We start from the raw sequence: 21,729 nt of genomic DNA on the forward strand, positions 1-21,729 counted from the left end.
TTACCTCAAAGGCATAGTTTCACTGTGTTTGCGTCCCACCCTGTTCCCTATATAGTGCACTACTTTTGACCAGAGTCCTATTGGCCCTGTTCAAAAGTAGTGCACTATATAGGGCATATGGTGCCATTTCAGACTCAGAAACGGTGTAACTTGCTGGTTAAACAAGGGCATGTATCCATTTGTTAATTGATGCAATTACGCATTACGCGTAATGGTCACGTAGGTCTCCAGGCACGCATCCATCACTCGTCTATTGACCTGCCAAAGCCTTTCCATCCGCTCCTACTGGGACCGATCCTCTCCTCCTGATTCACCCCCCCCCCCCCCCCCCCCCCCTCTCCTCCTCTCTCTCTAATAGAGAAAGATGGGAACATCATCGCCCCCCCCCCTCTCCTCCTCTCTCTCTAATAGAGAAAGATGGGAACATCATCGTCATTAAGTCGGTCCTACACCTCTGACCGGACAGATAGAGGCGCACAGAGGTCGTAAAAACGCATGAAATCCACCACCATCCATTGGTGTTCACTTTTTTCACTTTTAGATATTCATAGTCCGCAAATCCCAATGTAAAAAAGACAGAATAAGTGAGTGAGGTATAGTGTCTTCAAATTAAGATTTTTTTTGTATGGATAAATATGTATTATTGTTCAAGTGAGCACATAAGACTAACTAACCAAAATGATTATTTTATGATGAAGATGCTGATAAGAAATAGCAAAGAATCAGATATCCCAAATGAAAGAAAACACAACTGAAGGCTTTCAGTTCAAATATTGTCCAAATAAATATGTATTATTCTATGCATAATAATAACAAAATATGCTCGGTGGTCATTTCAGTTGGTATTATTTTATAATTGGACATGATACGCATCAAGAGCCTTGATCTATCTGACAGTTCCACAACTGTACCAGAACAACCCCCTTCCTTTATACTCTTATCAGTGAAGCAAGTGAAGAAGACCACTGCACAAAGCCGAGGGGACACGGGGAGTGCACAGAACACCTTAAGAAAACGCGATGTTAGATGTGATTGGCAAAGACATTATTCTATCCTTGCTGTCCTGTCGTTCCGGGATTACAATGACGTCACACTGATACCCTTGCATGGGTGAATGCTAAAGAACTATAGAGGCACAAATAATAGCACAAGCAGAGTCCATATCTTGCAAGTCTTACGTTATCCTTTAAGCCTTCTTCAGCTAATACAACAACCATTTTTGTACTTAATGACGCGTAATTTCATTTTCTTATCATTTCCTCCGGGGGATTATTCATATATAAAACTATCTGCAGCTGTGGGTACCAGCCTCAACTCTCCCTCCTAAGTGCAATCATCTATTATTGAGCGAGAGGCCGTGCGTGGAAATGTGTGTAAGAAGGTGGATTTGAAGTAGAATTGGTTACAATCGATCAAGGGTGAAGAATATTCCTGATGTTAACAAAAGAAGCAGCTATGTCTTTCTCTCAGTTTGGATATCCTTATAATGCAACTTCACAGGTAAGACAATATCAACATGCTTTTTTTCTCTCTCAATTTCTAAGTGACAAATATGTAAACAAACGAGCATCATTTTAATTTGAACAGCTCACTCTATAATCTAGATGCAGCACTGAATGGTTGCTTTCAGAATATTGACAGCTATTTTCAAGTGACGCTTCTGTTTAATCAAAATATCGACAGACATAAACACAGGTCCAATTTAATTGAATTATGAATGTACTCACGTGTTGTTTTGATATGACAAAAGACCTGTGTTTATTACTACGCTATAGCTCCGTTGTGTAGCCTAATTGCGCTCTGAAGTTAACAGTGAACCTTCCCAACTTTCTCTTTCATTCAGAGATCTCTGAATTTGGTATTGACAATAACTATTATTTAGAAAACGTGAAGTAGCCGTACGGATTTATCGTTTAAATATATTTGTTTGGAGACAACTGGACAAATATATGCAATAAAAGTTCTCAGAACTTTCATTCAACTAGAAATAAGTTATTTTCCTATAAGAGTATTAAAAGTTTTAGATCCTTTGTTTTCATCAAATTTCAGTAGCCTACAATAGCTTAGTCGGGCAGTGTATGAATACTTTGGGAATTACTTTTATATAAAATAAAAAAGCTAAATTAACTGAAACACATTATTTCCAAAATGGTACCTTATGATTTCACCTGGATATTATGTCAAATGCGATTCTAAAACTTTTCATCGAATTAGGCAGACACACAGCACGCGTTTATATCTAGTCTCCATCTTACCTGAATTGTCCTGTATCTCAAAACCATATCAAAATATATTCTAGATATGAAGATAACAGAGCTCATACACGAAACACGAATGACATGTCTATAATCCACAATTCTCTTCATGCAGTTTTTCGTGTCGGCAAACCCCAGTACGACTTGCTGCGATTCGATTTCCAGGTCGGTCTCTGACGGGACGAGCGGTACCCAGACTCCTGCTACCTTCTGCTGCCCTTCCTACGAGAACCGGCTCCTGGCCAGCACACGGACAGAGCTCAACGCGGCACTAGGGATGTATAGCTCGCCCTACGCTGCCGCGGCCGCCGCCAGCCAGAACTATGCCAGCTACTTCCCCTACAGCGCCGAGCCCTCCGCTGCTATCTACTCATCTCTGGTACATCCCGATAAATCTAATAGTGGATGGGGGTGGCTGGGAAGCGATCGATCAAGATGGATGCTGATCAAAATTACTCTCCAAGTATTTCGTTATTGAAATGACTTTGAGTAGCCTGCCTGCCTGATGGATGGGTCGAATAGACTTTGCAGTTTTAAAAAATACTCATATTTAGGCTACCAGTAGCCTATTATGTTTCAATTTGGAAGGGAGTAAAGTAGCACAAAATGTACATCAACTTTGTTTCCAATATTTGGAAACAAATAAAGTTCCCTAAGTGCTTCATGAAGTTGTTTTCTTATTTCAGAATCCACAGTATGAAATGAAGGATGGCACAGGCACTCTGCATTCTGGCATAACTCAACCTGCCACCTACTATCCTTATGACCACTCACTGGGCCAGTACCAATATGACAGGTACGGAACCCCACACATTCCTTATCTGTAGTGCATCAGCTCAACTATTCCTTGTTAGTGTAATAAAGTCATATAGCGCCCTGTCATGAGTAATAACTTACATTCAAGTAATCTCACACCTCCAGAGCAAAAGGTCACAATCTATGCAGCTCTATACTGCTAGATAGAGCAGAGCTGTATAGTCTATATTTCAGACAACACTCCAGGAGTGCCATGTGTATGGGTGAATAGTTTATGAGCTTATATGCTAATGTTGCTAATGGCTAATGTGTTGTCTGCTATTACTACCAGGTATGGGACTATGGACTTTAATGGGTCAGCCAGGAGGAAGAATGCCACACGTGAGACCACCAGTACCCTGAAGACATGGCTGTACGAGCACAGGAAAAACCCCTACCCCACCAAGGGCGAGAAGATCATGCTGGCCATCATCACCAAAATGACCCTCACCCAAGTTTCCACCTGGTTCGCCAACGCCAGGAGGAGGCTAAAGAAGGAGAACAAGATGACCTGGTCACCAAAGAATAAGGCTGGGGATGACAGGAAGGACGACCTGGATAAAAGTGACCAAGATTGTGTCACCAAAGGTACACATCCTCTCTTCCCTCTTCCATCTAGCAAAGCATTTAAAAAAAACATGTTTTTTCACAACGATTTACAGTAGCTTGCTTCCTCTTAAACCAATCCACATCACCTACAATAACAAAAAAATGTGAATTGATCAAAATGACTTCTTCTGCTCCTGAATATAACTACTATTCCACATATCATGTTGTGTGTATTTGACAATTCAGATTCCAGTGAAAATTATACTGCTTCTACTCCTAATATCACCAGTAATATTCCTGTATATTTCATCATTCAGATTCCAGTGAGTGTAAAGATGAGAAAGACCTTCATCTGAGTGACCTGGAGGACATGGAGGACGAGGACTGTGACAAGCTGGACAGTGACTGTGAGAAGATGGCACCCAGGGGCCCTGAGGAACAGCAGGACCTCCACAGGGCCATGTCCAGTGGTGGTGTTGGCTCTGGAGGCCTTCCAAAGAGAGACTGCAGCTCAGAGCTCTCCCTCTCCTTGCCCAACAGCTTCCACCACTCATTCCCATGTGGTATCAAGAGCCTACCCACCCTGCCCTCTCTACCCACCATGCCCTCGGATTTCCTTAATCCACTGGTGACGTCCAAGCCCCCCTCCACCACCACCACCATCCCCACGGGCACTCACACTGTGTCCCTGTCACACTTCGAGGTGTCGGACCGGGACAAACCAAGGATCTGGTCTCTGGCGCGTACAGCGGCCACGGGGGTCATCCTGGGCTCTGCTCACCACGGGGCCCCAGAGCTCCGGACAGGGGGCATGCTGGGAGACTGCCATCTACAGGGGACCAGGCTACCAGTGGCTGGTACCAGACAGTGTGGGCCCCTCAGGGGCCTCCAGGATCCTACTAACATATCCAATGCTGAGAACCCTTTCCAGGAGGGCCCCTTGTTGCAATCTAAGGTCTATAGTGCAGGCGGCTACAACCACAAGGCCCTCCAACTGCACTGTTCCTCCTATCCTGCGCTTTCAGACTCATGCCAGTACTCCACTATTGAAGGTATGTACGTGTTGTGACACTTGTGTTCATTTTTGAACGACTGTAATTGTGAAATTACCCGTGTAAAGTTATACAATATTGAAATGTGTTTCAGAAATGCACATTTGTTTCACTGCTATCAAAAATAATATTTACAAATAAACGCTATACAATGACCTGGCTGCTGCAAGTTTCTTATAGTGTGGTTTCTGTTGTCTAGGATTCTCCAGTGGGAAGGCAGAGACAGAGCCCTCGGAACTCAGTGACACATGTGTGACCCTGCAGGATGACAAGGTCACTGCCTTCAGACCTGTTATGAAGAGGTGAGGAAGGTGAGCCTTCACACACACACACACACACACACACACACACACACACACACACACACACACACACACACACACACACATTCAACTTGTACATCATTCAACCTAACCATCATCTGCTAATCCAATCATTTGGATTATACCAGTTGTACTGTAACTTTTCTGTACTAACACAGGTTGATGGTATTACATATGTGATCTTGTCTATAAAGTGAATATATTATTGGATTACCTGAAGACATATGTCAGTCTATAGTTAAGCACATACTTCTACATTTGACTGATGGTTTTATATTAGAAGGTATGTTCCTTTACGAGGCTTGATATTGTAATGGATATCAATAAATAACGAGCTTTTCTTTTTCCTCTCTCTGCCCCTTAGGTTGATGGACACGCAGTCATTACACAGTGGGACTTTTATTTAGCCGGTATTAGGCTATGCACTATAAAGACTTGGGATGACGACGAGCACCGGACATCCTACCTACCTTACACCTGGGAACTGCGGCGCTCCGCAGTCAAAGCTCGATGAGCCCTGTCCAAACTGTGGAAGCTGCCATGATTTTGCACAACGTTGTTTTTATGGTGTTGACGATGACTTTATGCAAGACTTTGAAATGCAACGGTATGGGAACTGACGGTCAATTCATGATGTATGCAAAGGGCAATCGTAGTGTAGCAATGTTATTGATTTATTTGTGTATTTATTATTTGATTCTCATCTGTTCATGTATTTATTTCGTATGTGTCATTTAAATATTTTGTTACATGTATGTATTGTTTCAACTGTGGTTGTGTGCTATTTTTTTACCTGATTTAAGGGAGAAATACTTAGCTTGTTGTTGGTCTTTCTGTTCGCTAAAAGAGTGGGATTTATCGAGTTGTAATCTGAATTGTCTATTGCGTATGTGTCGACCTGGAGAAATTGTTGATTGTGTTGTGTTCATCTCAAAGATAATTGTGAGCTTATTCTGTGTTTGCCATTCATGAAATATTTTATAAGAATGAATTTTTTCAGGAACTCCTCGTTTTTGTGTAAATATTATTTCCAGAACATTAACATTGGTTTAATCGGCCAATTAAAACCTTTGAGACTGTTGCACTAGATCAAAGTTTATCTTCTTAACGTGGAGAATAATACTGGAACGTTGTTGGAAGGTCATAATTCAATAGAGAACGTGAATGAACGTTACAAGGCCAGGAAGAAAGGGGACATCATCTCTCCATTGTAATTATCTAATCAGTTCTGGCATCAAACACTTTGTTACTGTTCAGACAAGCAACGAGGCAGGAATACGGGATGAATGCTGCTTTGTCCGCTGTGTAGGGAGCCGCTGCAATAATTTACTTGTGTTAATTAAAAGGTCATTTGTAGTATCAAACCCATAAATGAACATTCACATGGTTTGTGTGGGTTAGACTTTGGTTCTACTGTTTTTGCCTGAACTTTTTCATGTATAACTGATTGATATAACACATGAGTATTAGCACAAGTATTAGGCCTGTGAGTAAAACTAAGCGATTTGTCATCATGCGTAAAACTACTAACACGAAAGCACTGGTTTCTTATTCCTGTCAACTTGAACTTTGAAGTCAGTTATTTTCAGAAAATTATAAGAAAGTTAATAGATTATATTTTACATGATTATGGGCATGCATGACATATAATATCGCATAGCATATTGCTCACTCCACAGTAGAAAACTCGAAAAACCTTTAAACAAAATGTTGCTGAAAACACTCAACTGCAATGCAGAAATGTGGGCCTAGTCTGAGATGGATATTGTGCAGACTTTATTATCAGAGGACCAACATAAATGCTACTTCATAAACCAAAATAACGGTGTGACCTGCTGCGAATGACCCACAGTTTAGAGGCATGCAAATTAAGCCACCAAAAGATAAACGTTATTGCAGGTCGGATTTGGAGGATTAGAGCTTGTAATAAGAGTATTAGGTATCGTATTAGGTCTATTGAAAGGAGCTGTGGTCAATGTTGTGGGCCCGGCCTATGGATGGGGATGGGGATGGGGTAGTAATGCATGCAATGGTGTGACTTCAATGTAACAGGGTTTGGCGTAATTCCCTAGGAAATATCGTGATGAGGAATTATGAGGACAATAATAACATAATATTTATAGCTCTTTAATTCCAATCGTCTCCTCTCAGTCTCTTATGAATTAAGATGGTATGGTCTTAACAATGGACTTTGCATTTAGTAATCAAATTATAAACATACAGGTAGGCCTAGACCTATTGCGTTATCCACACACAAAATAGACCTACATAGAGGCCTGCGTAATAACAATGTTGTTACGTTTCTTTCTGTTTTATCGAATATGACTGAGAATTTGAAATAACATAAAACCTCCTCTAGAATGTACAGATAAGCAGAAGACACACATTTTGATCAACTATTAAAAAACACTTTTAGAAAATAGAATATGTGTCATCAAACGGGCCTACTTTGCCACACTATTCAGGACAATTAATCTATTTTCATCTCTTCATATAGACAACCTTCCCTTCAAAATAAATTTAAGGGAATCTTTGCCCACGAGGCCAAAGAGAATGAAGGTGCGTGATGAACATCTGCTGATAGTTCAGATACGTGATTTTATTTTATTGAAGGTCAACCGACCGTGATTTCAGATTATCCATCCAGATCACCAACCCAATGCAATCTGTCCATACAGCCAGGCGAGATATGTTTCGGCAAATCTCTCTAAATATAATCTTGGGGAATCATATTTCGAATACTCTTTTGATTAAACAAATCTGAGCCTGGGCAAGATGAGCGAATAACATGGACACAAATTTAAAGATCCCGGTATTAATGTTTCATGAAAAAAAAGGGTTTTGCAAATTCATTGTGCTGCCAATATAATATTGCGTCATGTTTTGTGAGCGTCATGGATGACAGCTCTCTGCTAGGACTACTAGGCTATTATGTGTGATTTTTCTCCGTTATAGATTCATACAGACCTCAAGTCGTTAACAAAAACAAGATGCGTCCATTAGGCTATATGATCGAGGACATTAAAACAATATTATCTCCCTCGTCTCGTTTAATAATACGTCTATTACTTACCACATAGACACGCGTCTCACCGATGGATCCCTATGCATTAAGATGTGGGCTATAGCTGTGTATTAAATATTTTGCGGAAAGTTCATTACAACGGGGTTGTAAAGAAAAGCTGCCAAACGTTATTGAAGGTAATGATGCATGGGCAATGGGATTACCACTATACCGGTATACCTGGGGGAAAGCAAAGCATGGGCACTGGGATTACCACTATACCGGTATACCTGCGGGAAAGCAAAGCATGGATAATGGCGTGGACTCAACTCATCCCGCGTCTGTCTTCTCTTCTGCAGCTATTAGATCAATAAGTCAGTTTTACACACTGTTTACACGCTGCTAACCCAGAACGACTAGAGGAGGCCTCATTGTTGCCTAAATGAGGCTGGTTGAGTTTTCAGGTTTGATTCTGACATAATAAAATAACACAAAGTGCATGTTTTTCACAAATACATACAAATCTATTTTGAGGGGGAGCAATGCGTGTGAAGCTATAGGCCAATGCAAAACGAATTCCCCAAATAGCTCAAGCAAAATATTATTTGATTTCGGATGTGAGTATTAGGCGAATATGAGAGGGATGTTTGTGCAACATCTTTAATCTTTGAGTAGACATATTTATTCAAATGAAATATATGTCCTCGTAAACAATGTTGTATGTAAAAATAATAAGTTCCTTAGGTAGCCTATTTGCACATCTAAATCGCCTTATATATATCTCATAATACACTTGTTCCTCCCACCCTCCGGATTACTTTTTCATTTGGGGAGGGGTTAGTTGTAGCCTAGGCCTCTTCCATAATCCAAAACAGATTTTGGGTAGCCTGATCTCTAATGATAAAGGGGAAAAAAATGAAAAACAAGATTCAGAGTAAACAAGAATACTTAAATAGGTTTGACAAAATGGGCATCTTATCTTCAGCTCTGAGATATGAGAAATCATTACTTAATGCCTCAAGCATCTCTTATTAGAGCAGCGTATTAGAGCAAACTCGGTCCTGGGGACCACAAAGGGTGTAGCTTTTGGTTTTTGCCCTAGCACTACACCGCTGGTTCAAGTCATCAAAGCTGGATGAGGAGAAGATTATTTGAATCATCTGTGTAGTGCTAGGGGAAAAAACAAAGTGTGCACACCTTGGGGTCACCAGGACCGAGTTTGGGAAACGCTGTATGAGTGAGAGATATGCTGCGGTGTCAAGAGAGATGCAGGGCAGGCTATACGCGGTGCATGTAGAGTGCAGGCCTCACTTGGTGACCAGATTAGATAAAACACTTGATTTACCCACAAGTGTGCAGTCAGTCTAACTTCCTGCTGTCAAGCTTTTTCCTACTGAAGGCCTTTTCTAGGCCAATGGCCTTTTGACATTGGCTTCAATATTTTCAAGTCTTAGCTGGCCAATGAAAAAAAAACAAATATGAATGCAAAGGACAATAGAATTTAAATGTATTATAGCTCTTTTTTTTGCTTTTCAATATAGCCTTTTAAAATGTGATTACAGGGGAGAGTGGACTAAGTTGAGCCATCTTCTACATTCAGCATCACTCTCTCAAGAGAAATATAGTATCATTTCTAACCAATATATTTACATATATTGCAGGATGTTGTGTATTCCTGGAAATAATCAGAATTCATGTAAAAATTACAGTTTTGAAAACATATCTTGTTTCATAAAAGTGGCCTCTTGGCACAATTTACACCAGGTATGTGGTAAGTTGAGCCACGGGACAGGGTATGTCAAAGCCACCTACACATGTCTGTATATGCAGTGCATTTGGAAGGTATTCAGACCCCTTGACTTTTTCCACATTTTGTTACGTTACAGCCTTATTAAAAAAAAACTTCTTTTTTTTAAAATACTCAGCAATCTGCACACAAAAAAACAGGGTTTTCGAAATGTTTGCAAATTTATGCAAAACATAAGACAGTTAATACCTTTTTCACATAAGTATTCAGACCCTTTGCTATGAGACTCAAAATTGAGCTCAGGTAAATCCGGTTTCCATTTATCATCCTTGAGATGTTTATACAACATGATTGGAGTCCACCTGTGGTAAATTCAATTGACTGGACATGATTTGGAAAGGCACACACCTGTCTATATAAGGTCCCACGGTTGACAGTGCATGTCAGAGCAAAAACCAAGCCATGCATTGAAAATCCTCATGAACACAGTGGCCTCCATCATTCTTAATGATGAGCTGGCCGCCTGGCCAAACTGAGCAAGGAAGCAGGGAAGCAACCTTGGTCAGGGAAGTGACTAAGAAACCGATGGTCACTCTGACAGAGCTCCAGCGATGGGAAAACCTTCCAGAAGGACAACAATCTTTGCAGCACTCCACCAATCAAGCCTTTATGATAGAGTGGCCAGACGGAATACCTCAGTAAAAGGCACATGACAGCCCGCTTGGAGTTTGCCAAAAGGCATCTAAAGGACTCTCAGACCATGAGAAACAAGATTCTCTGGTCTGATGAAACAAAGATTGAACTCTTTGGCCTGAATTCCAAGCCCTACATGTTTATCTGAATGGGATGTTTTTCGGCGGCAGGGACTGGGAGACTAGTCAGAATCGAGGGAAAGATGAACAGAGCAAAGTACAGAAAACCCACTCCAGAGCTCTCAGGACCTCAGACTGGGGCAAAGATTCACCTTCCAACAGGACTACGACCCTAAGCACACAGCCAAAACAATGCAGGAGTGGCTTTGGGAAAGTCTCTGGATGTCCTTGAGTGGCCCAGCCAGAGCCCGGACTTGAACCCGATCGAACATCTCTGGGGAGACCTGAAAATAGCTGTGAAGCGACGCTCCCCATCCAACCTGACAGAGCTTGAGAGGATCTTCTGAGAAGAATGGGAGAATCTCCACAAATTTAGGTGTGCCAAGCTTGTAGCATCATACCCAAGAAGACTCGAGGATGTAATCGCTGCCAAAGGTACTTCAACAAAGTACTGAGTAACGGGTCTGAATACTTATGTAAATGGTATATTTCTGTTTTTTATTTTTAACACATTTGCAAAAATGTCTAAAAACCAGTTTTTGCTTTGTCATTATGGAGTAGTATGTGTAGATTTGGAAAAAGTCAAGGGGTCTGAATACTTTCTGAATGCACTGTATATATAATTTCTGAAATATTGCCACTACCTTTTAAAAACATGTCTATCTTTGTTTCCCTAACACAATTCAACACAATCACAATAGCTTTTTTGTCTTTTAATCATTGGAATCATCTTTTAACGTAGGCTTAACACTTAACAAAGACTTTGTACTTTTAAAAACAATTTTAACATAGGCCAGGCCCTGTTGTTACCTCATATCCCAGCAATAATGCCTTGTATTATGCCTGGGAAGAAAACAGTTCAATTTGCTCAACTTCCCATTGGCTCAAAAATTGTCTCAATTTACTCCATGGATATTGGCTCAACTTACCCCAAGGCAAACATTTGGACTATGTTACCCCCACACAGCTACAAGGGTGCACTTTCATGCTAGGTTTAGGACCTCACATTGAAGCTTATAGAGACCCCAGCTGATGTACAATCTTAAAATGATCTATTTTGGTATAGATACAAACCAAATGAATCCTTTAACACAATACATTAATTTGACTTGGTGAAAATCCGTTTTTTGGACCTAACTTGCTTACCACTTTTTCCATGTGATTTCTTCCTTCACATACTCCATGAAATTATTACCACTTACTAAATGGTTTGTCAAATTCTACATTTTGTATATGGTTTCCTAGAAACAAGGATGGCTCAAGTTACCCCTTTTGCTCAACTTACCTACCACTAAAACTTTCAAGAATGCATCTTACATTGTAGGGCTATACTAGGGCTTGTCTCAGGATGGTAAGTTGGTGGTTGAAGATATCCCTCTAGTGGTGGGGGGGCTGTGCTTTGGCAATGTGGGTGGGGTTATATCCTGCCTGTTTGGTCCTGTCCGGGGGTATCATCGGACGGGGCCACAGTGTCTCCTGACCCCTCCTGTCTCAGCCTCCAGTATTTATGCTGCAGTAGTTTATGTGTCGGGGGGCTATGGTCAGTCTGTTATATCTGGAGTATTTCTCCTGTCTTATCCGGTGTCCTGTGTGAATTTAAGTATGCTCCCTCTAATTCTCTCTTTCTTTCTTTCTTTCTTCAGGACTACCTGGCATGATGACTCCTTGCTGTCCTCAGTCCACCTGGCCGTGCTGCTGCTAAAGTTTCAACTGTTCTGCCTGAGGCTATGGAACCCTGACCTGTTCACCAGATGTGCTACCTGTCCCAGACCTGCTGTTTTCAACTCTCTAGAGACAGCAGGAGCGATAGAGATACTCTCAATGATCAGCTATGAAAAGCCAACTGACATTTACTCCTGAGGTGCTGACTTGTTGCACCCTCGACAACTACTGTGATTATTATTATTTGACCATGCTGGTCATTTAAAAACATTTGCACATCTTGGCCATGTTCTGTTATAATCTCCACCCGGCACAGCCAGAAGAGGACTGGCCACCCCTCATAGCCTGGTTCCTCTCTAGGTTTCTTCCTAGGTTTTTCCTAGCCACCGTACTTCTACACCTGCATTGCTTGTTGTTTGGGGTTTTAGGCTGGGTTTCTGTACAGCACTTTGAGATATCAGCTGATGTAAGAAGGGCTATATAAATACATTTGATTTGATTTGATTTAGATACATATCTTGGAAAGAGAAGGCTCTGGTAAATTGTCTATTTTTTTGGACTGAGAGGAGAGGAAGGGATGTGTTAGGCTAGTTTTAGCACTTCATTCATAGGGGTTCAAGGACAAGTCCTTTGGATTATCTACATGGGTACACATTTTCTATTTCCCTTGAAGTAACAGTCTATTTCTGTCTACAGTCAGAGTGCTATCCATAGGTTCATTACGTTGCAGATAGCATTAGAGTCAATTTAGTATTTATATGCTATCTCATTCAGTAGGGGCGGCAGGGTAGCCTAGTGGTTAGAGCTTTGGACTAGTAACCGGAATGTTGCAAGTTCAAGTCCCAGAGCTGACAAGGTACAAATCTGCCCCTGAACAGGCAGTTAACCCACTGTTCCTAGGCCGTCATTGAAAATAAGAATTTGTTCTTAACTGACTTGCCTAGTTAGATAAAATAAGCAAGCTGTGCAAATATTCTACCTGAGTTTTATAATTTATTTTCCTGTCACAACTCAGTCCACCTAATGATTATAACAGGGACAAACCTCTCTAACAATGCCTGTCATTCTAATATGTTATGCTGGCTTTGATGCCAAAGGTCAACGCAGGGTTAACTTGCATAGGAGGTGGGCTATCAGGCTTTTCCATCCATCCCATCCATCCATCAGCACATCACATGAGCGTCCCCTCAATGAGCTATGTGTCTCTCTGTATTGGGAGGAAGGATGGTTTTAGATGGGGTGGCATGTAGCCCAGTGGTTAGAGCATTGGGCCTATAATTGAACGGTTACTGGATCATATCTCTGAGCTGACAAGGTAAAGATCTGTCATTCTGCCCCTGAACAAGGCAGTTAACCCACTGTTCCCCATTAGGCTGTCATTGTAAATAAGAATTTGTTCTTAACTGACTTGCCTGGTAAAATAAAGATTTGTATCCCAAACCAGTTCTTAGAAAATCATGATGAAAGTGACCATTTTAGGACCCCTTTTAAGACCTATACATGTCTCCTGTAAAACCTTATGATCTGTGAACTGTACATGATACAGACAACATCTTGGTGTCATTATACTTCTTACAGTGTTATCTCAAATATGGAGTATGTCTAGATTCTGAAATACAAATGTTCACATTCATTTAGTCAACATTAAAAGTATTAATATAACTATCTCAAAAGGACCCTTTTTGATACATTTTTAGACATATCGTTTTAAACAATATACTCTACAAGTACATCAAATGTACACAGTGGGTGCTCTGCTACTACTGAAGTTGCGATACATTTTATGAGCACCACCAACACAGTGAATTGCTGGTGATTTGCTGAATTTAGTATTTATTTTTTATTAACTTTAATTTATTTTAGTAGCCCAATTGAGACCATGGTCTCATCCCCAATGGTGCCCTGAGTAAAAACTTTTTCTCACAACAGGAAGAACAATATACATTACAATTAAAACAAGAAGAATACAAATAGGCATAACCTCAACACCACAATTTCAACTAAGAAAACACTACACTCAATCGAAACAACTGCAACCCTCAATGAATTCATTCAACACTGCCCTAGCGGCACCAGGGTATCAAGATGCAAAGAACTTTGTAGGTTATTCCAACAATCGGGGGCACTAAAACTAAAGGAGGATTTACCAGAGGGACCTCAAGAGTTAACCAATACTGCGAGCGGGTTTAGTAGCTCATTCTTTTATACGTTAGCAATGAAGTTGGGTAAATTAGAAGCTTGTGTAGCAGAGCTTTGTAAACAAACAGGGAGTAATGAATTGATCTGCAGGTCTTTAATGAGGACCAGCCAACCTTTTGATACAGGATGCAGTGGCGAGTATTAAAACTGTCCCCTGTGATAAAACAAATGGTGCTGTGGTAGACGGCATCCAAAGGCTTTAGAGTAGTGGCTGCTGAAATCTGGTGAATGGTGTCACCATCAATAAGAAGTGTTAGGAATGTGATTGGTTAATTACCTACAATGTCTATTTCTATGTATAAATTGGGTCACATCCTCAAAAGTAGCAGAGAGCCTATGGAAAGTACTATGGACTATGGAAAGTATATATTGTTCCAAACAATATGTCTAAATATAAGTAGCAGAGAGCCCACTATGGAAAGTATATATTGTTCCAAACAATATGTCTAAATATAAGTAGCAGAGATCCCACTATGGAAAGTATATATTGTTCCAAACAATATGTCTAAATATAAGTAGCAGAGAGCCCACTATGGAAAGTATATATTGTTCCAAACAATATGTCTAAATATAAGTAGCAGAGATCCCACTATGGAAAGTATATATTGTTCCAAACAATATGTCTAAATATAAGTAGCAGAGAGCCCACTATGGAAAGTATATATTGTTCCAAACAATATGTCTAAATATAAGTAGCAGAGAGCCCACTATGGAAAGTATATATTGTTCCAAACAATATGTCTAAATATAAGTAGCAGAGAGCCCACTATGGAAAGTATATATTGTTCCAAACAATATGTCTAAATATAAGTAGCAGAGAGCCCACTATGGAAAGTATATATTGTTCCAAACAATATGTCTAAATATAAGTAGCAGAGAGCCCACTATGGAAAGTATATATTGTTCCAAACAATATGTCTAAATATAAGTAGCAGAGAGCCCACTATGGAAAGTATATATTGTTCCAAACAATATGTCTAAATATAAGTAGCAGAGAGCCCACTATGGAAAGTATATATTGTTCCAAACAATATGTCTAAATATAAGTAGCAGAGATCCCACTATGGAAAGTATATATTGTTCCAAACAATATGTCTAAATATAAGTAGCAGAGATCCCACTATGGAAAGTATATATTGTTCCAAACAATATGTCTAAATATAAGCTAAATCAAAAAGGGTACATTTGAGATATTTAGTTTAATCATTTTAATGTTGAATAAATGAATGTTGACTAAATGAATGTTGACTAAATGAATGTTGACTAAATGAATGTTGACTAAATGAATGTTGACTAAATGAATGTTGACTAAATGAATGTTGACTAAATGAATGTTGACTAAATGAAAAGGGTTCCTAAAATGGTCACTTTCATCATGATTTTCTAAAAACAGTTTTTTTTTTAATACAAATCTATAAGGCGTATCAAACATCCTTCCTCCCAAATAAGTTCCTTTGAGAATTGCCAGAACAATCTGAGACACCAAAAATATTTTCGGGTCTTCCTGGCTTTGAATCACCCTATGGAAGATGAATCAAACTGACATGACTGCAACGGCCAATTCATACTAATAAGACCCATAATAACAATAACATTCAGAACAACAATTTGTCCCTGGGCCTGACAAAAGAGCCAAAGTGGAGGTGCCATTTGATGTGTCCCACGCTGGGCTCGGAGGGCTCATAAACAAAGTCTTTGTGCTGATGGCTCAGGGTTCAAATGTTGATGAGGGGGACAATATACACACTTCATTACATTTTGTCAAAGGGCGCCATGAAATGTGTGTGGGACATTGTTTCGGTGCATGTCCTCCATCCATGAAATTCCTGGTCGCCGATGTCGCTACAAGGTCTCTGCTAATGAGTTTTGTCAAAGATAATTATGGGGCTCGGCGGAGTGGCCGGAGCCAGGGATGAAAAGCTGGCATTGTGCGGCTCAGGAATAGACGTTGCATCGCGACCCCTGCTGCATCTTATGCCCCCTGGGTGACCTGCACCTCTCCTGGCCCACGTCCACTCACTACCCACTGCTCCATGCCGGTCTAAAACTCAGGCAACAGAGACCTCTGATCCTCTCCTCTGATCCTCTCCACTGATCCACTCCACCATCGTCAGACCCAGGGCTGTCCTTTGGGTACACTGGCCTACTAGGACACCCCTCTGCCCCCTTCTTCAGTGTCCTTGTTCTGATCCTAATTTAACCAAATGGAACTTGGCAAAAGGGTTATGCCAATACAGTAGGTTCCCAGGGACAGGCTCTGTGTCCTAAATGACACTCTATTCCCTATATAGTGCACTACTTTTAACCAGGGCCCATAGGGAATAGAGTGTCATATGGAACTTACCCAGGGTCCTCAGGTCTGGTGGCATTCCGCTTGGCCTCCCCTCTGAGACTGGGAACAGGGGTTTGAAGAGTCCTTTGACCTGACACATAGTGTAACTCTATAGGAATATAGGCCTCCTCTGTGGCTGGGTACAATATGTTCACTCCTCTCATCGCTCATCTCTCAGCTCAGTTCAGCTTCTGGGTCATTGTGAATGGGAGAACAGTGATACTATGTGGAGGGTCACCCTGTAACTAGGCCTAATAACGGTGCTTTCATAACTCTGAATGCCTGTGTTGCATACTGACGCAATGACAGGGCCCGGCTGGGCTACAAAGAGTGGCCTAGATGTAAACTGGGGATTGGGGTCTTTATGCACAAGAGAAGCATTGTCTTATAGTGGTATTAAACTACAGCACCTAAAGGGTCTGTTTTAAACGCCCTCTTAGATCATCCTCACACTCTAGATGGTTCTATATGGCCACGTCTGCAAGGTTCTCAAATGTCACATTGGTTGTAATGTGTTGAAAGGCTGCACTGGTGATGGACTACACACGATAATAGAAACAGTCAAGAAGTCCCAATCACAAAATATGAGAAGAACACAAAGGGGGAACATTGGAAAAGAGAACCCCATGGAGGGGCAGAACAAGTACAAGATAATCTCTCATTTGGAGAGGCTGAATCGCCACATTGTACCTGCTTCAAACACAGTCTTAGTCCCTAATGGCACCCTACTCCCTATGTAGGGAACTGCTTTTGACCACAGCCCTATGGGCCCTATATAGGCAATAGAGTGCACTATATAGGGAGTAGACTGCTACGTGGGACACAGACAGAGTCTCTTTATCCTTCCTGATGTCTTGTTGTTCTTTTCTGTTATGGCTCCTTCCTGTTGTCTTGTTGTTCTTTTCTGTGATGTCTCTTTCCTGTTGTCTTGATGTTCTTTTCTGTTTGTCTCCTTCCTGTTGTCTTGTTCTTTTCTGTTTGTCTCCTTCCTGTTGTCTTGTTGTTCTTTTCTGTTTGTCTCCTTCCTGTTGTCTTGATGTTCTTTTCTGTTTGTCTCCTTCCTGTTGTCTTGTTGTTCTTTTCTGTTTGTCTCCTTCCTGTTGTCTTGATGTTCTTTTCTGTTTGTCTCCTTCCTGTTGTCTTGTTATTTTCTGTTTGTCTCCTTCCTGTTGTCTTGGTGTTCTTTTCTGTTTGTCTCCTTCCTGTTGCCTTGATGTTCTTTTCTGTTTGTCTCCTTCCTGTTGTCTTGATGTTCTTTTCTGTTTGTCTCCTTCCTGTTGTCTTGTTGTTCTTTTCTGTTTGTCTCCTTCCTGTTGTCTTGATGTTCTTTTCTGTTTGTCTCCTTCCTGTTGTGTTGATGTTCTTTTCTGTTTGTCTGCTGAAGTGGCAATTCTCAGCCAGTTGGTGACCTTGAGCAGACTGTCTCTGGCTGGCTGCTGCCTGCCGATGTCGGAATAATCTTCTGTGTCATTTTAATGCCTTTCAATAATCCCCCCATCTCTTATTTAATCTCCCCCTCTACTTCTGTTTTCTTCTCCTTTATGTCAGTCATCTGTTGGGCTTGAAGGCCTGCTGTTGAGTCTCCATTTGACTAGCACGCAGGGTGTATCATGTCACAGCTCTCAGCACAATCCCAGTACTCTGTGCTCCTACGACTCCGGAGAAAGCCCCCTCGTTGTCTCATATCTAGTACACCATGGTAAAGCCTGCCAGGAACAGACACAAAACAATGTACAGAGGAGATGAGACAACCAAGGTTATACAGGGGTACACTAACAAGGTATTAACAGGATAATGTATTGAAGAGGGCAGTAGGCCGGGGGTAGAGCAACATAATGTTGCTTTTATTAACCTAACTTATGAACAATCATACATTTGTGTGGCATGTTATATTCAAGGTAGAAATATATAGGCAGAAATGAGTTTAAACAGGCAAAATATGTTATTCTCAATTTGACTATCACTTTCCAAGGAATCATTTATTGTGTAAATCTAATGATGAGCTCTGTAATCGTTAAGATACTGTAGGGCTTATGTTTCTGATGTTATTGTACCTTTAGAAACATCATCTCTGAGGACATTGTAGCAAACCGTATATAAAGTGTGCTGCTGATTTAAACGTCAGTCAGGTCTCTATTAGAAGGAACAATCATTTGACTTGCACCCCAGTGTCTAATCCTGGAGGGCTTCACACAGAGAGGCAGGCCCCAAGCCGAGACAGAGGAGAGGAGCGTGTTGAAGACATACTGTAACACGGCCCTGCTGTGACCGTCAGTCAACCTCCTTATTCCCCCCACCTTCCTACATCCCAAACAAAACTAATGGAGTGGAAATACACTCTGCTCAGGTGGGGATTTCATGTGTATTCTAGTTTTGTACATTTTTTTTTTTGTACATTTTTTAAACAATTTTACCCCCTTTTCGTGTTATCAAATTGTTAGTAGTTACTATCTTGTCTCATCGCTACAACTCCCGTACGGGCTCAGGAGAGACGAAGGTCGAAAGCCATGCATCCTCAGAAACACAACCCAACCAAGCCGCACTGCTTCTTAACACAGTGCGCATCCAACCCGGAAGCCAGCCGCACCAATGTGTTGGAGGAAACACAGTGCACCTGGCGCCCTGGTCAGTGCGCACTCCGCCACAGGAGTCGCTGGTGCGCGATGGGACAAGGACATCCCTACCGGCCAAACCCTCCCTAACCCAGACAACGCTAGGCCAATTGTGCGTCGCCCCATGGACCTCCCGGCTGCGACAGAGCCTGGGCGCGAACCCAGAGTCTCTGGTGGCACAGCTAGCACTGCAATGCAGTGCCCTAGACCACTGTGCCACCCGGGAGGCCCAGGCAATGCTACTGTTGGTACATTTGATTATTCCACATATCAGATAGCTGAGAGATACTACAATTATTGGCACATTAGGTTTGGGATTGGCTGGAAAGGAGGAAACTGTGGTAGTAATCTTCAAGCTTATTATGTTAAATATGTAGGTGCCTTTGACTTTGACTTATTATCATCAGGCCATCAGCACTGAAAAACATCACTGCTTGCAGCACCACACAAAAACCAGGGTTCTCACAGAGCAGGAAATACTCAACAATCTCACAACAACAACAACAACCACGATGGAAGAAAAATAATCAGGCGTTGTCATGGTAGCACGCCTGTAGTCATGACGCAGTGTTGGAACCATCCACTCCTCCAGCCCTGAGAGGCATCTAAGATAGGTAGTCACGACACGCTGCACATTCTAAAGGACCAAGGTAAACAGCTAGTTCCTCACACACACTGCTGGGGCCTAGGGGGGAGAAGAGGGGGAGGAGGAGGGAGGGAGGGAGGTGACATACAGACAGACCACACATTGTCAGAGTTCGCTCTTAAACACAGCCTCAGCTCCTCATAAAAATCAGGTCCCATAATTCGCGGGTGGGATTTTCTCTCTCTCTCTCTGTCTCTCTCTTTCTCTCTCTCAGCACACACAGCTGAACAGGCCCAAAAGGACCCCGGGGCTGCGTCCAATGACGGAGCAGCATAATTACGCCTCCTTTTTTATTGGCCGTCTTATTCCAGCTATGACTGATGCGGCTCCCAACCTCTAAGCGTTTCCATTTGCACCTTCATGTGGTAAGTGAGCAGAGAAGAAAAAGCCACGGCTCGCCTGCCTTTCAAAGGTGGCTGACAAATATTTACGGCCTGACGTAAAGTCACTTTTAATCAGCGCTCATGACCTGTTCCTGGGGAATCTGGTCCTGGAAGGAACAGTAACACATCATTATCTCCTCCATTATCAATGAGCCTTCAAAGACCCACTGTGCCCCTTCATGTGGTTGTCTAAGAATATTAAGGGACACATTTATTTGGAATTATTCATAATCAAGGAAGGACTAGGCTATCAGAAGGCACAAGGCAAATGATGCTGCCTTTCTGTGTTAAAAAAAGGCAGAAATAAATCAATGATCTCCCTCTACTGGTCAGTGTGAGAACTACACTACAAATTACCTGCTCTCTCCCTCAGAAGTACTAGCAAAGGATAAGACACACAGTACAAACACACAGAGGAGCATTTTGAAGAAATATGTGGATAGCAGAGTTGATCAAGGCAAACATATTTGCTTATGATGAAATTTGAGACAGGGATTTCTTAACATGTATTCTCTGTCAGTCAGAACATGCTAGAATATGTATTTCCAAATAAATAAAACTTTAGCATGCATATAAAAACATACAGGGGCTGAGGATGAAGGATAAATGTTTGAGTTTGACCACCTCAAAAGTTTTTGGTAACAGATCTACCACTGATAAAATCCAAAGTCAAACATCATCGAATCATTCTGTACAAACATGTGAATCATTAAATACATTCATCCAATTCTCACTCACTCACACTATGAACTCCAAAGACAACTCATGCATAAATCAGATATATTTTATAAACAGAGAGGATATGATTGATGATTTGGGCAATGGTACACAGAACAAAAAGGAAACAAGAGATCTGAAAATAAAGCACTATTATTAAAATAAATTACTTAAACAGTATTAAACCAAACTTATTGCCTTAATATCAAAGCTAGAGTAACATCTAATCCCTCTGTTTTATTTCTCTCATTCACAGTTGGTCCTTCGGTAATCTCGCTGTGTGTTTAAAGATGTCTAGTTTGAAATGTAGATTCATTGCACCAATATGTTTTTTTCCATGCTTTAACAGCCTATAAGGCGTTATGGGAAGGCCGCGTTACTGAAAACACACATTTCCCCTGTATTAGGAGTTATGGTGGATAGTGATCCTTAAAATGAAAGCCATAAATCATATTTCCCAGCTATTATGTCATTAACAGGAGCATGGTTCTGTCATTTAGGTCATGCTAATAGTTTGGGGTAGCTGAGGTTGTGGTCTTGCTGTTGGGATAAGGGGGATAGGGGGAGAGGAAAACGAGCTTGGAGAATGAAAATGGGGACGTGTTCACTTCTTCTCTTCCAAGTGAGGAAGGAGCATATTG

The 21,729-nt window shown here is 41.3% G+C and overlaps 1 protein-coding gene across 3 annotated transcripts; it reads left to right on the forward strand.

The window, feature by feature from the left end:
• The first annotated feature begins 985 nt into the window (after window positions 1-985).
• LOC139412236 (Iroquois homeobox protein 6a-like) lies at window positions 986-6,055 on the forward strand. Of its 3 annotated transcripts, none has more exons than XM_071159067.1 (7): window positions 986-1,500; window positions 2,371-2,634; window positions 2,942-3,051; window positions 3,343-3,638; window positions 3,917-4,651; window positions 4,851-4,962; window positions 5,339-6,055. In XM_071159067.1, the coding sequence occupies exons 1-6, from the start codon at window positions 1,435-1,437 to the stop codon at window positions 4,955-4,957; spliced, it is 1,578 nt and encodes a 525-aa protein (XP_071015168.1). In that variant the 5' UTR covers window positions 986-1,434; the 3' UTR covers window positions 4,958-4,962; window positions 5,339-6,055. The 3 variants fall into 3 exon arrangements, with proteins under 3 accessions (XP_071015168.1, XP_071015167.1, XP_071015169.1); XM_071159066.1 differs by having other exon boundaries at window positions 1,130-1,500; window positions 4,851-4,953; window positions 5,339-5,977; XM_071159068.1 differs by having other exon boundaries at window positions 1,414-1,500; window positions 2,421-2,634; window positions 4,851-4,953; window positions 5,339-5,465.
• Window positions 6,056-21,729: the final 15,674 nt, after the last annotated feature.

This window comes from Oncorhynchus clarkii, chromosome 6 (assembly GCF_045791955.1).
Source record: "Oncorhynchus clarkii lewisi isolate Uvic-CL-2024 chromosome 6, UVic_Ocla_1.0, whole genome shotgun sequence".
Lineage (NCBI taxonomy): Eukaryota > Metazoa > Chordata > Actinopteri > Salmoniformes > Salmonidae > Oncorhynchus > Oncorhynchus clarkii.

Bases quoted from the DNA above. Each gene is read 5' to 3' on its own strand.
- LOC139412236 (XM_071159066.1), top strand. From the start codon at position 1,435: ATGTTAACAAAAGAAGCAGCTATGTCTTTCTCTCAGTTTGGATATCCT. The intron at 2,635-2,941 runs GTACATCCCGAT...TTCTTATTTCAG, and splicing joins CTGCTATCTACTCATCTCTG to AATCCACAGTATGAAATGAA. The intron at 4,954-5,338 runs GTGAGGAAGGTG...TCTGCCCCTTAG, and splicing joins TTCAGACCTGTTATGAAGAG to GTTGATGGACACGCAGTCAT.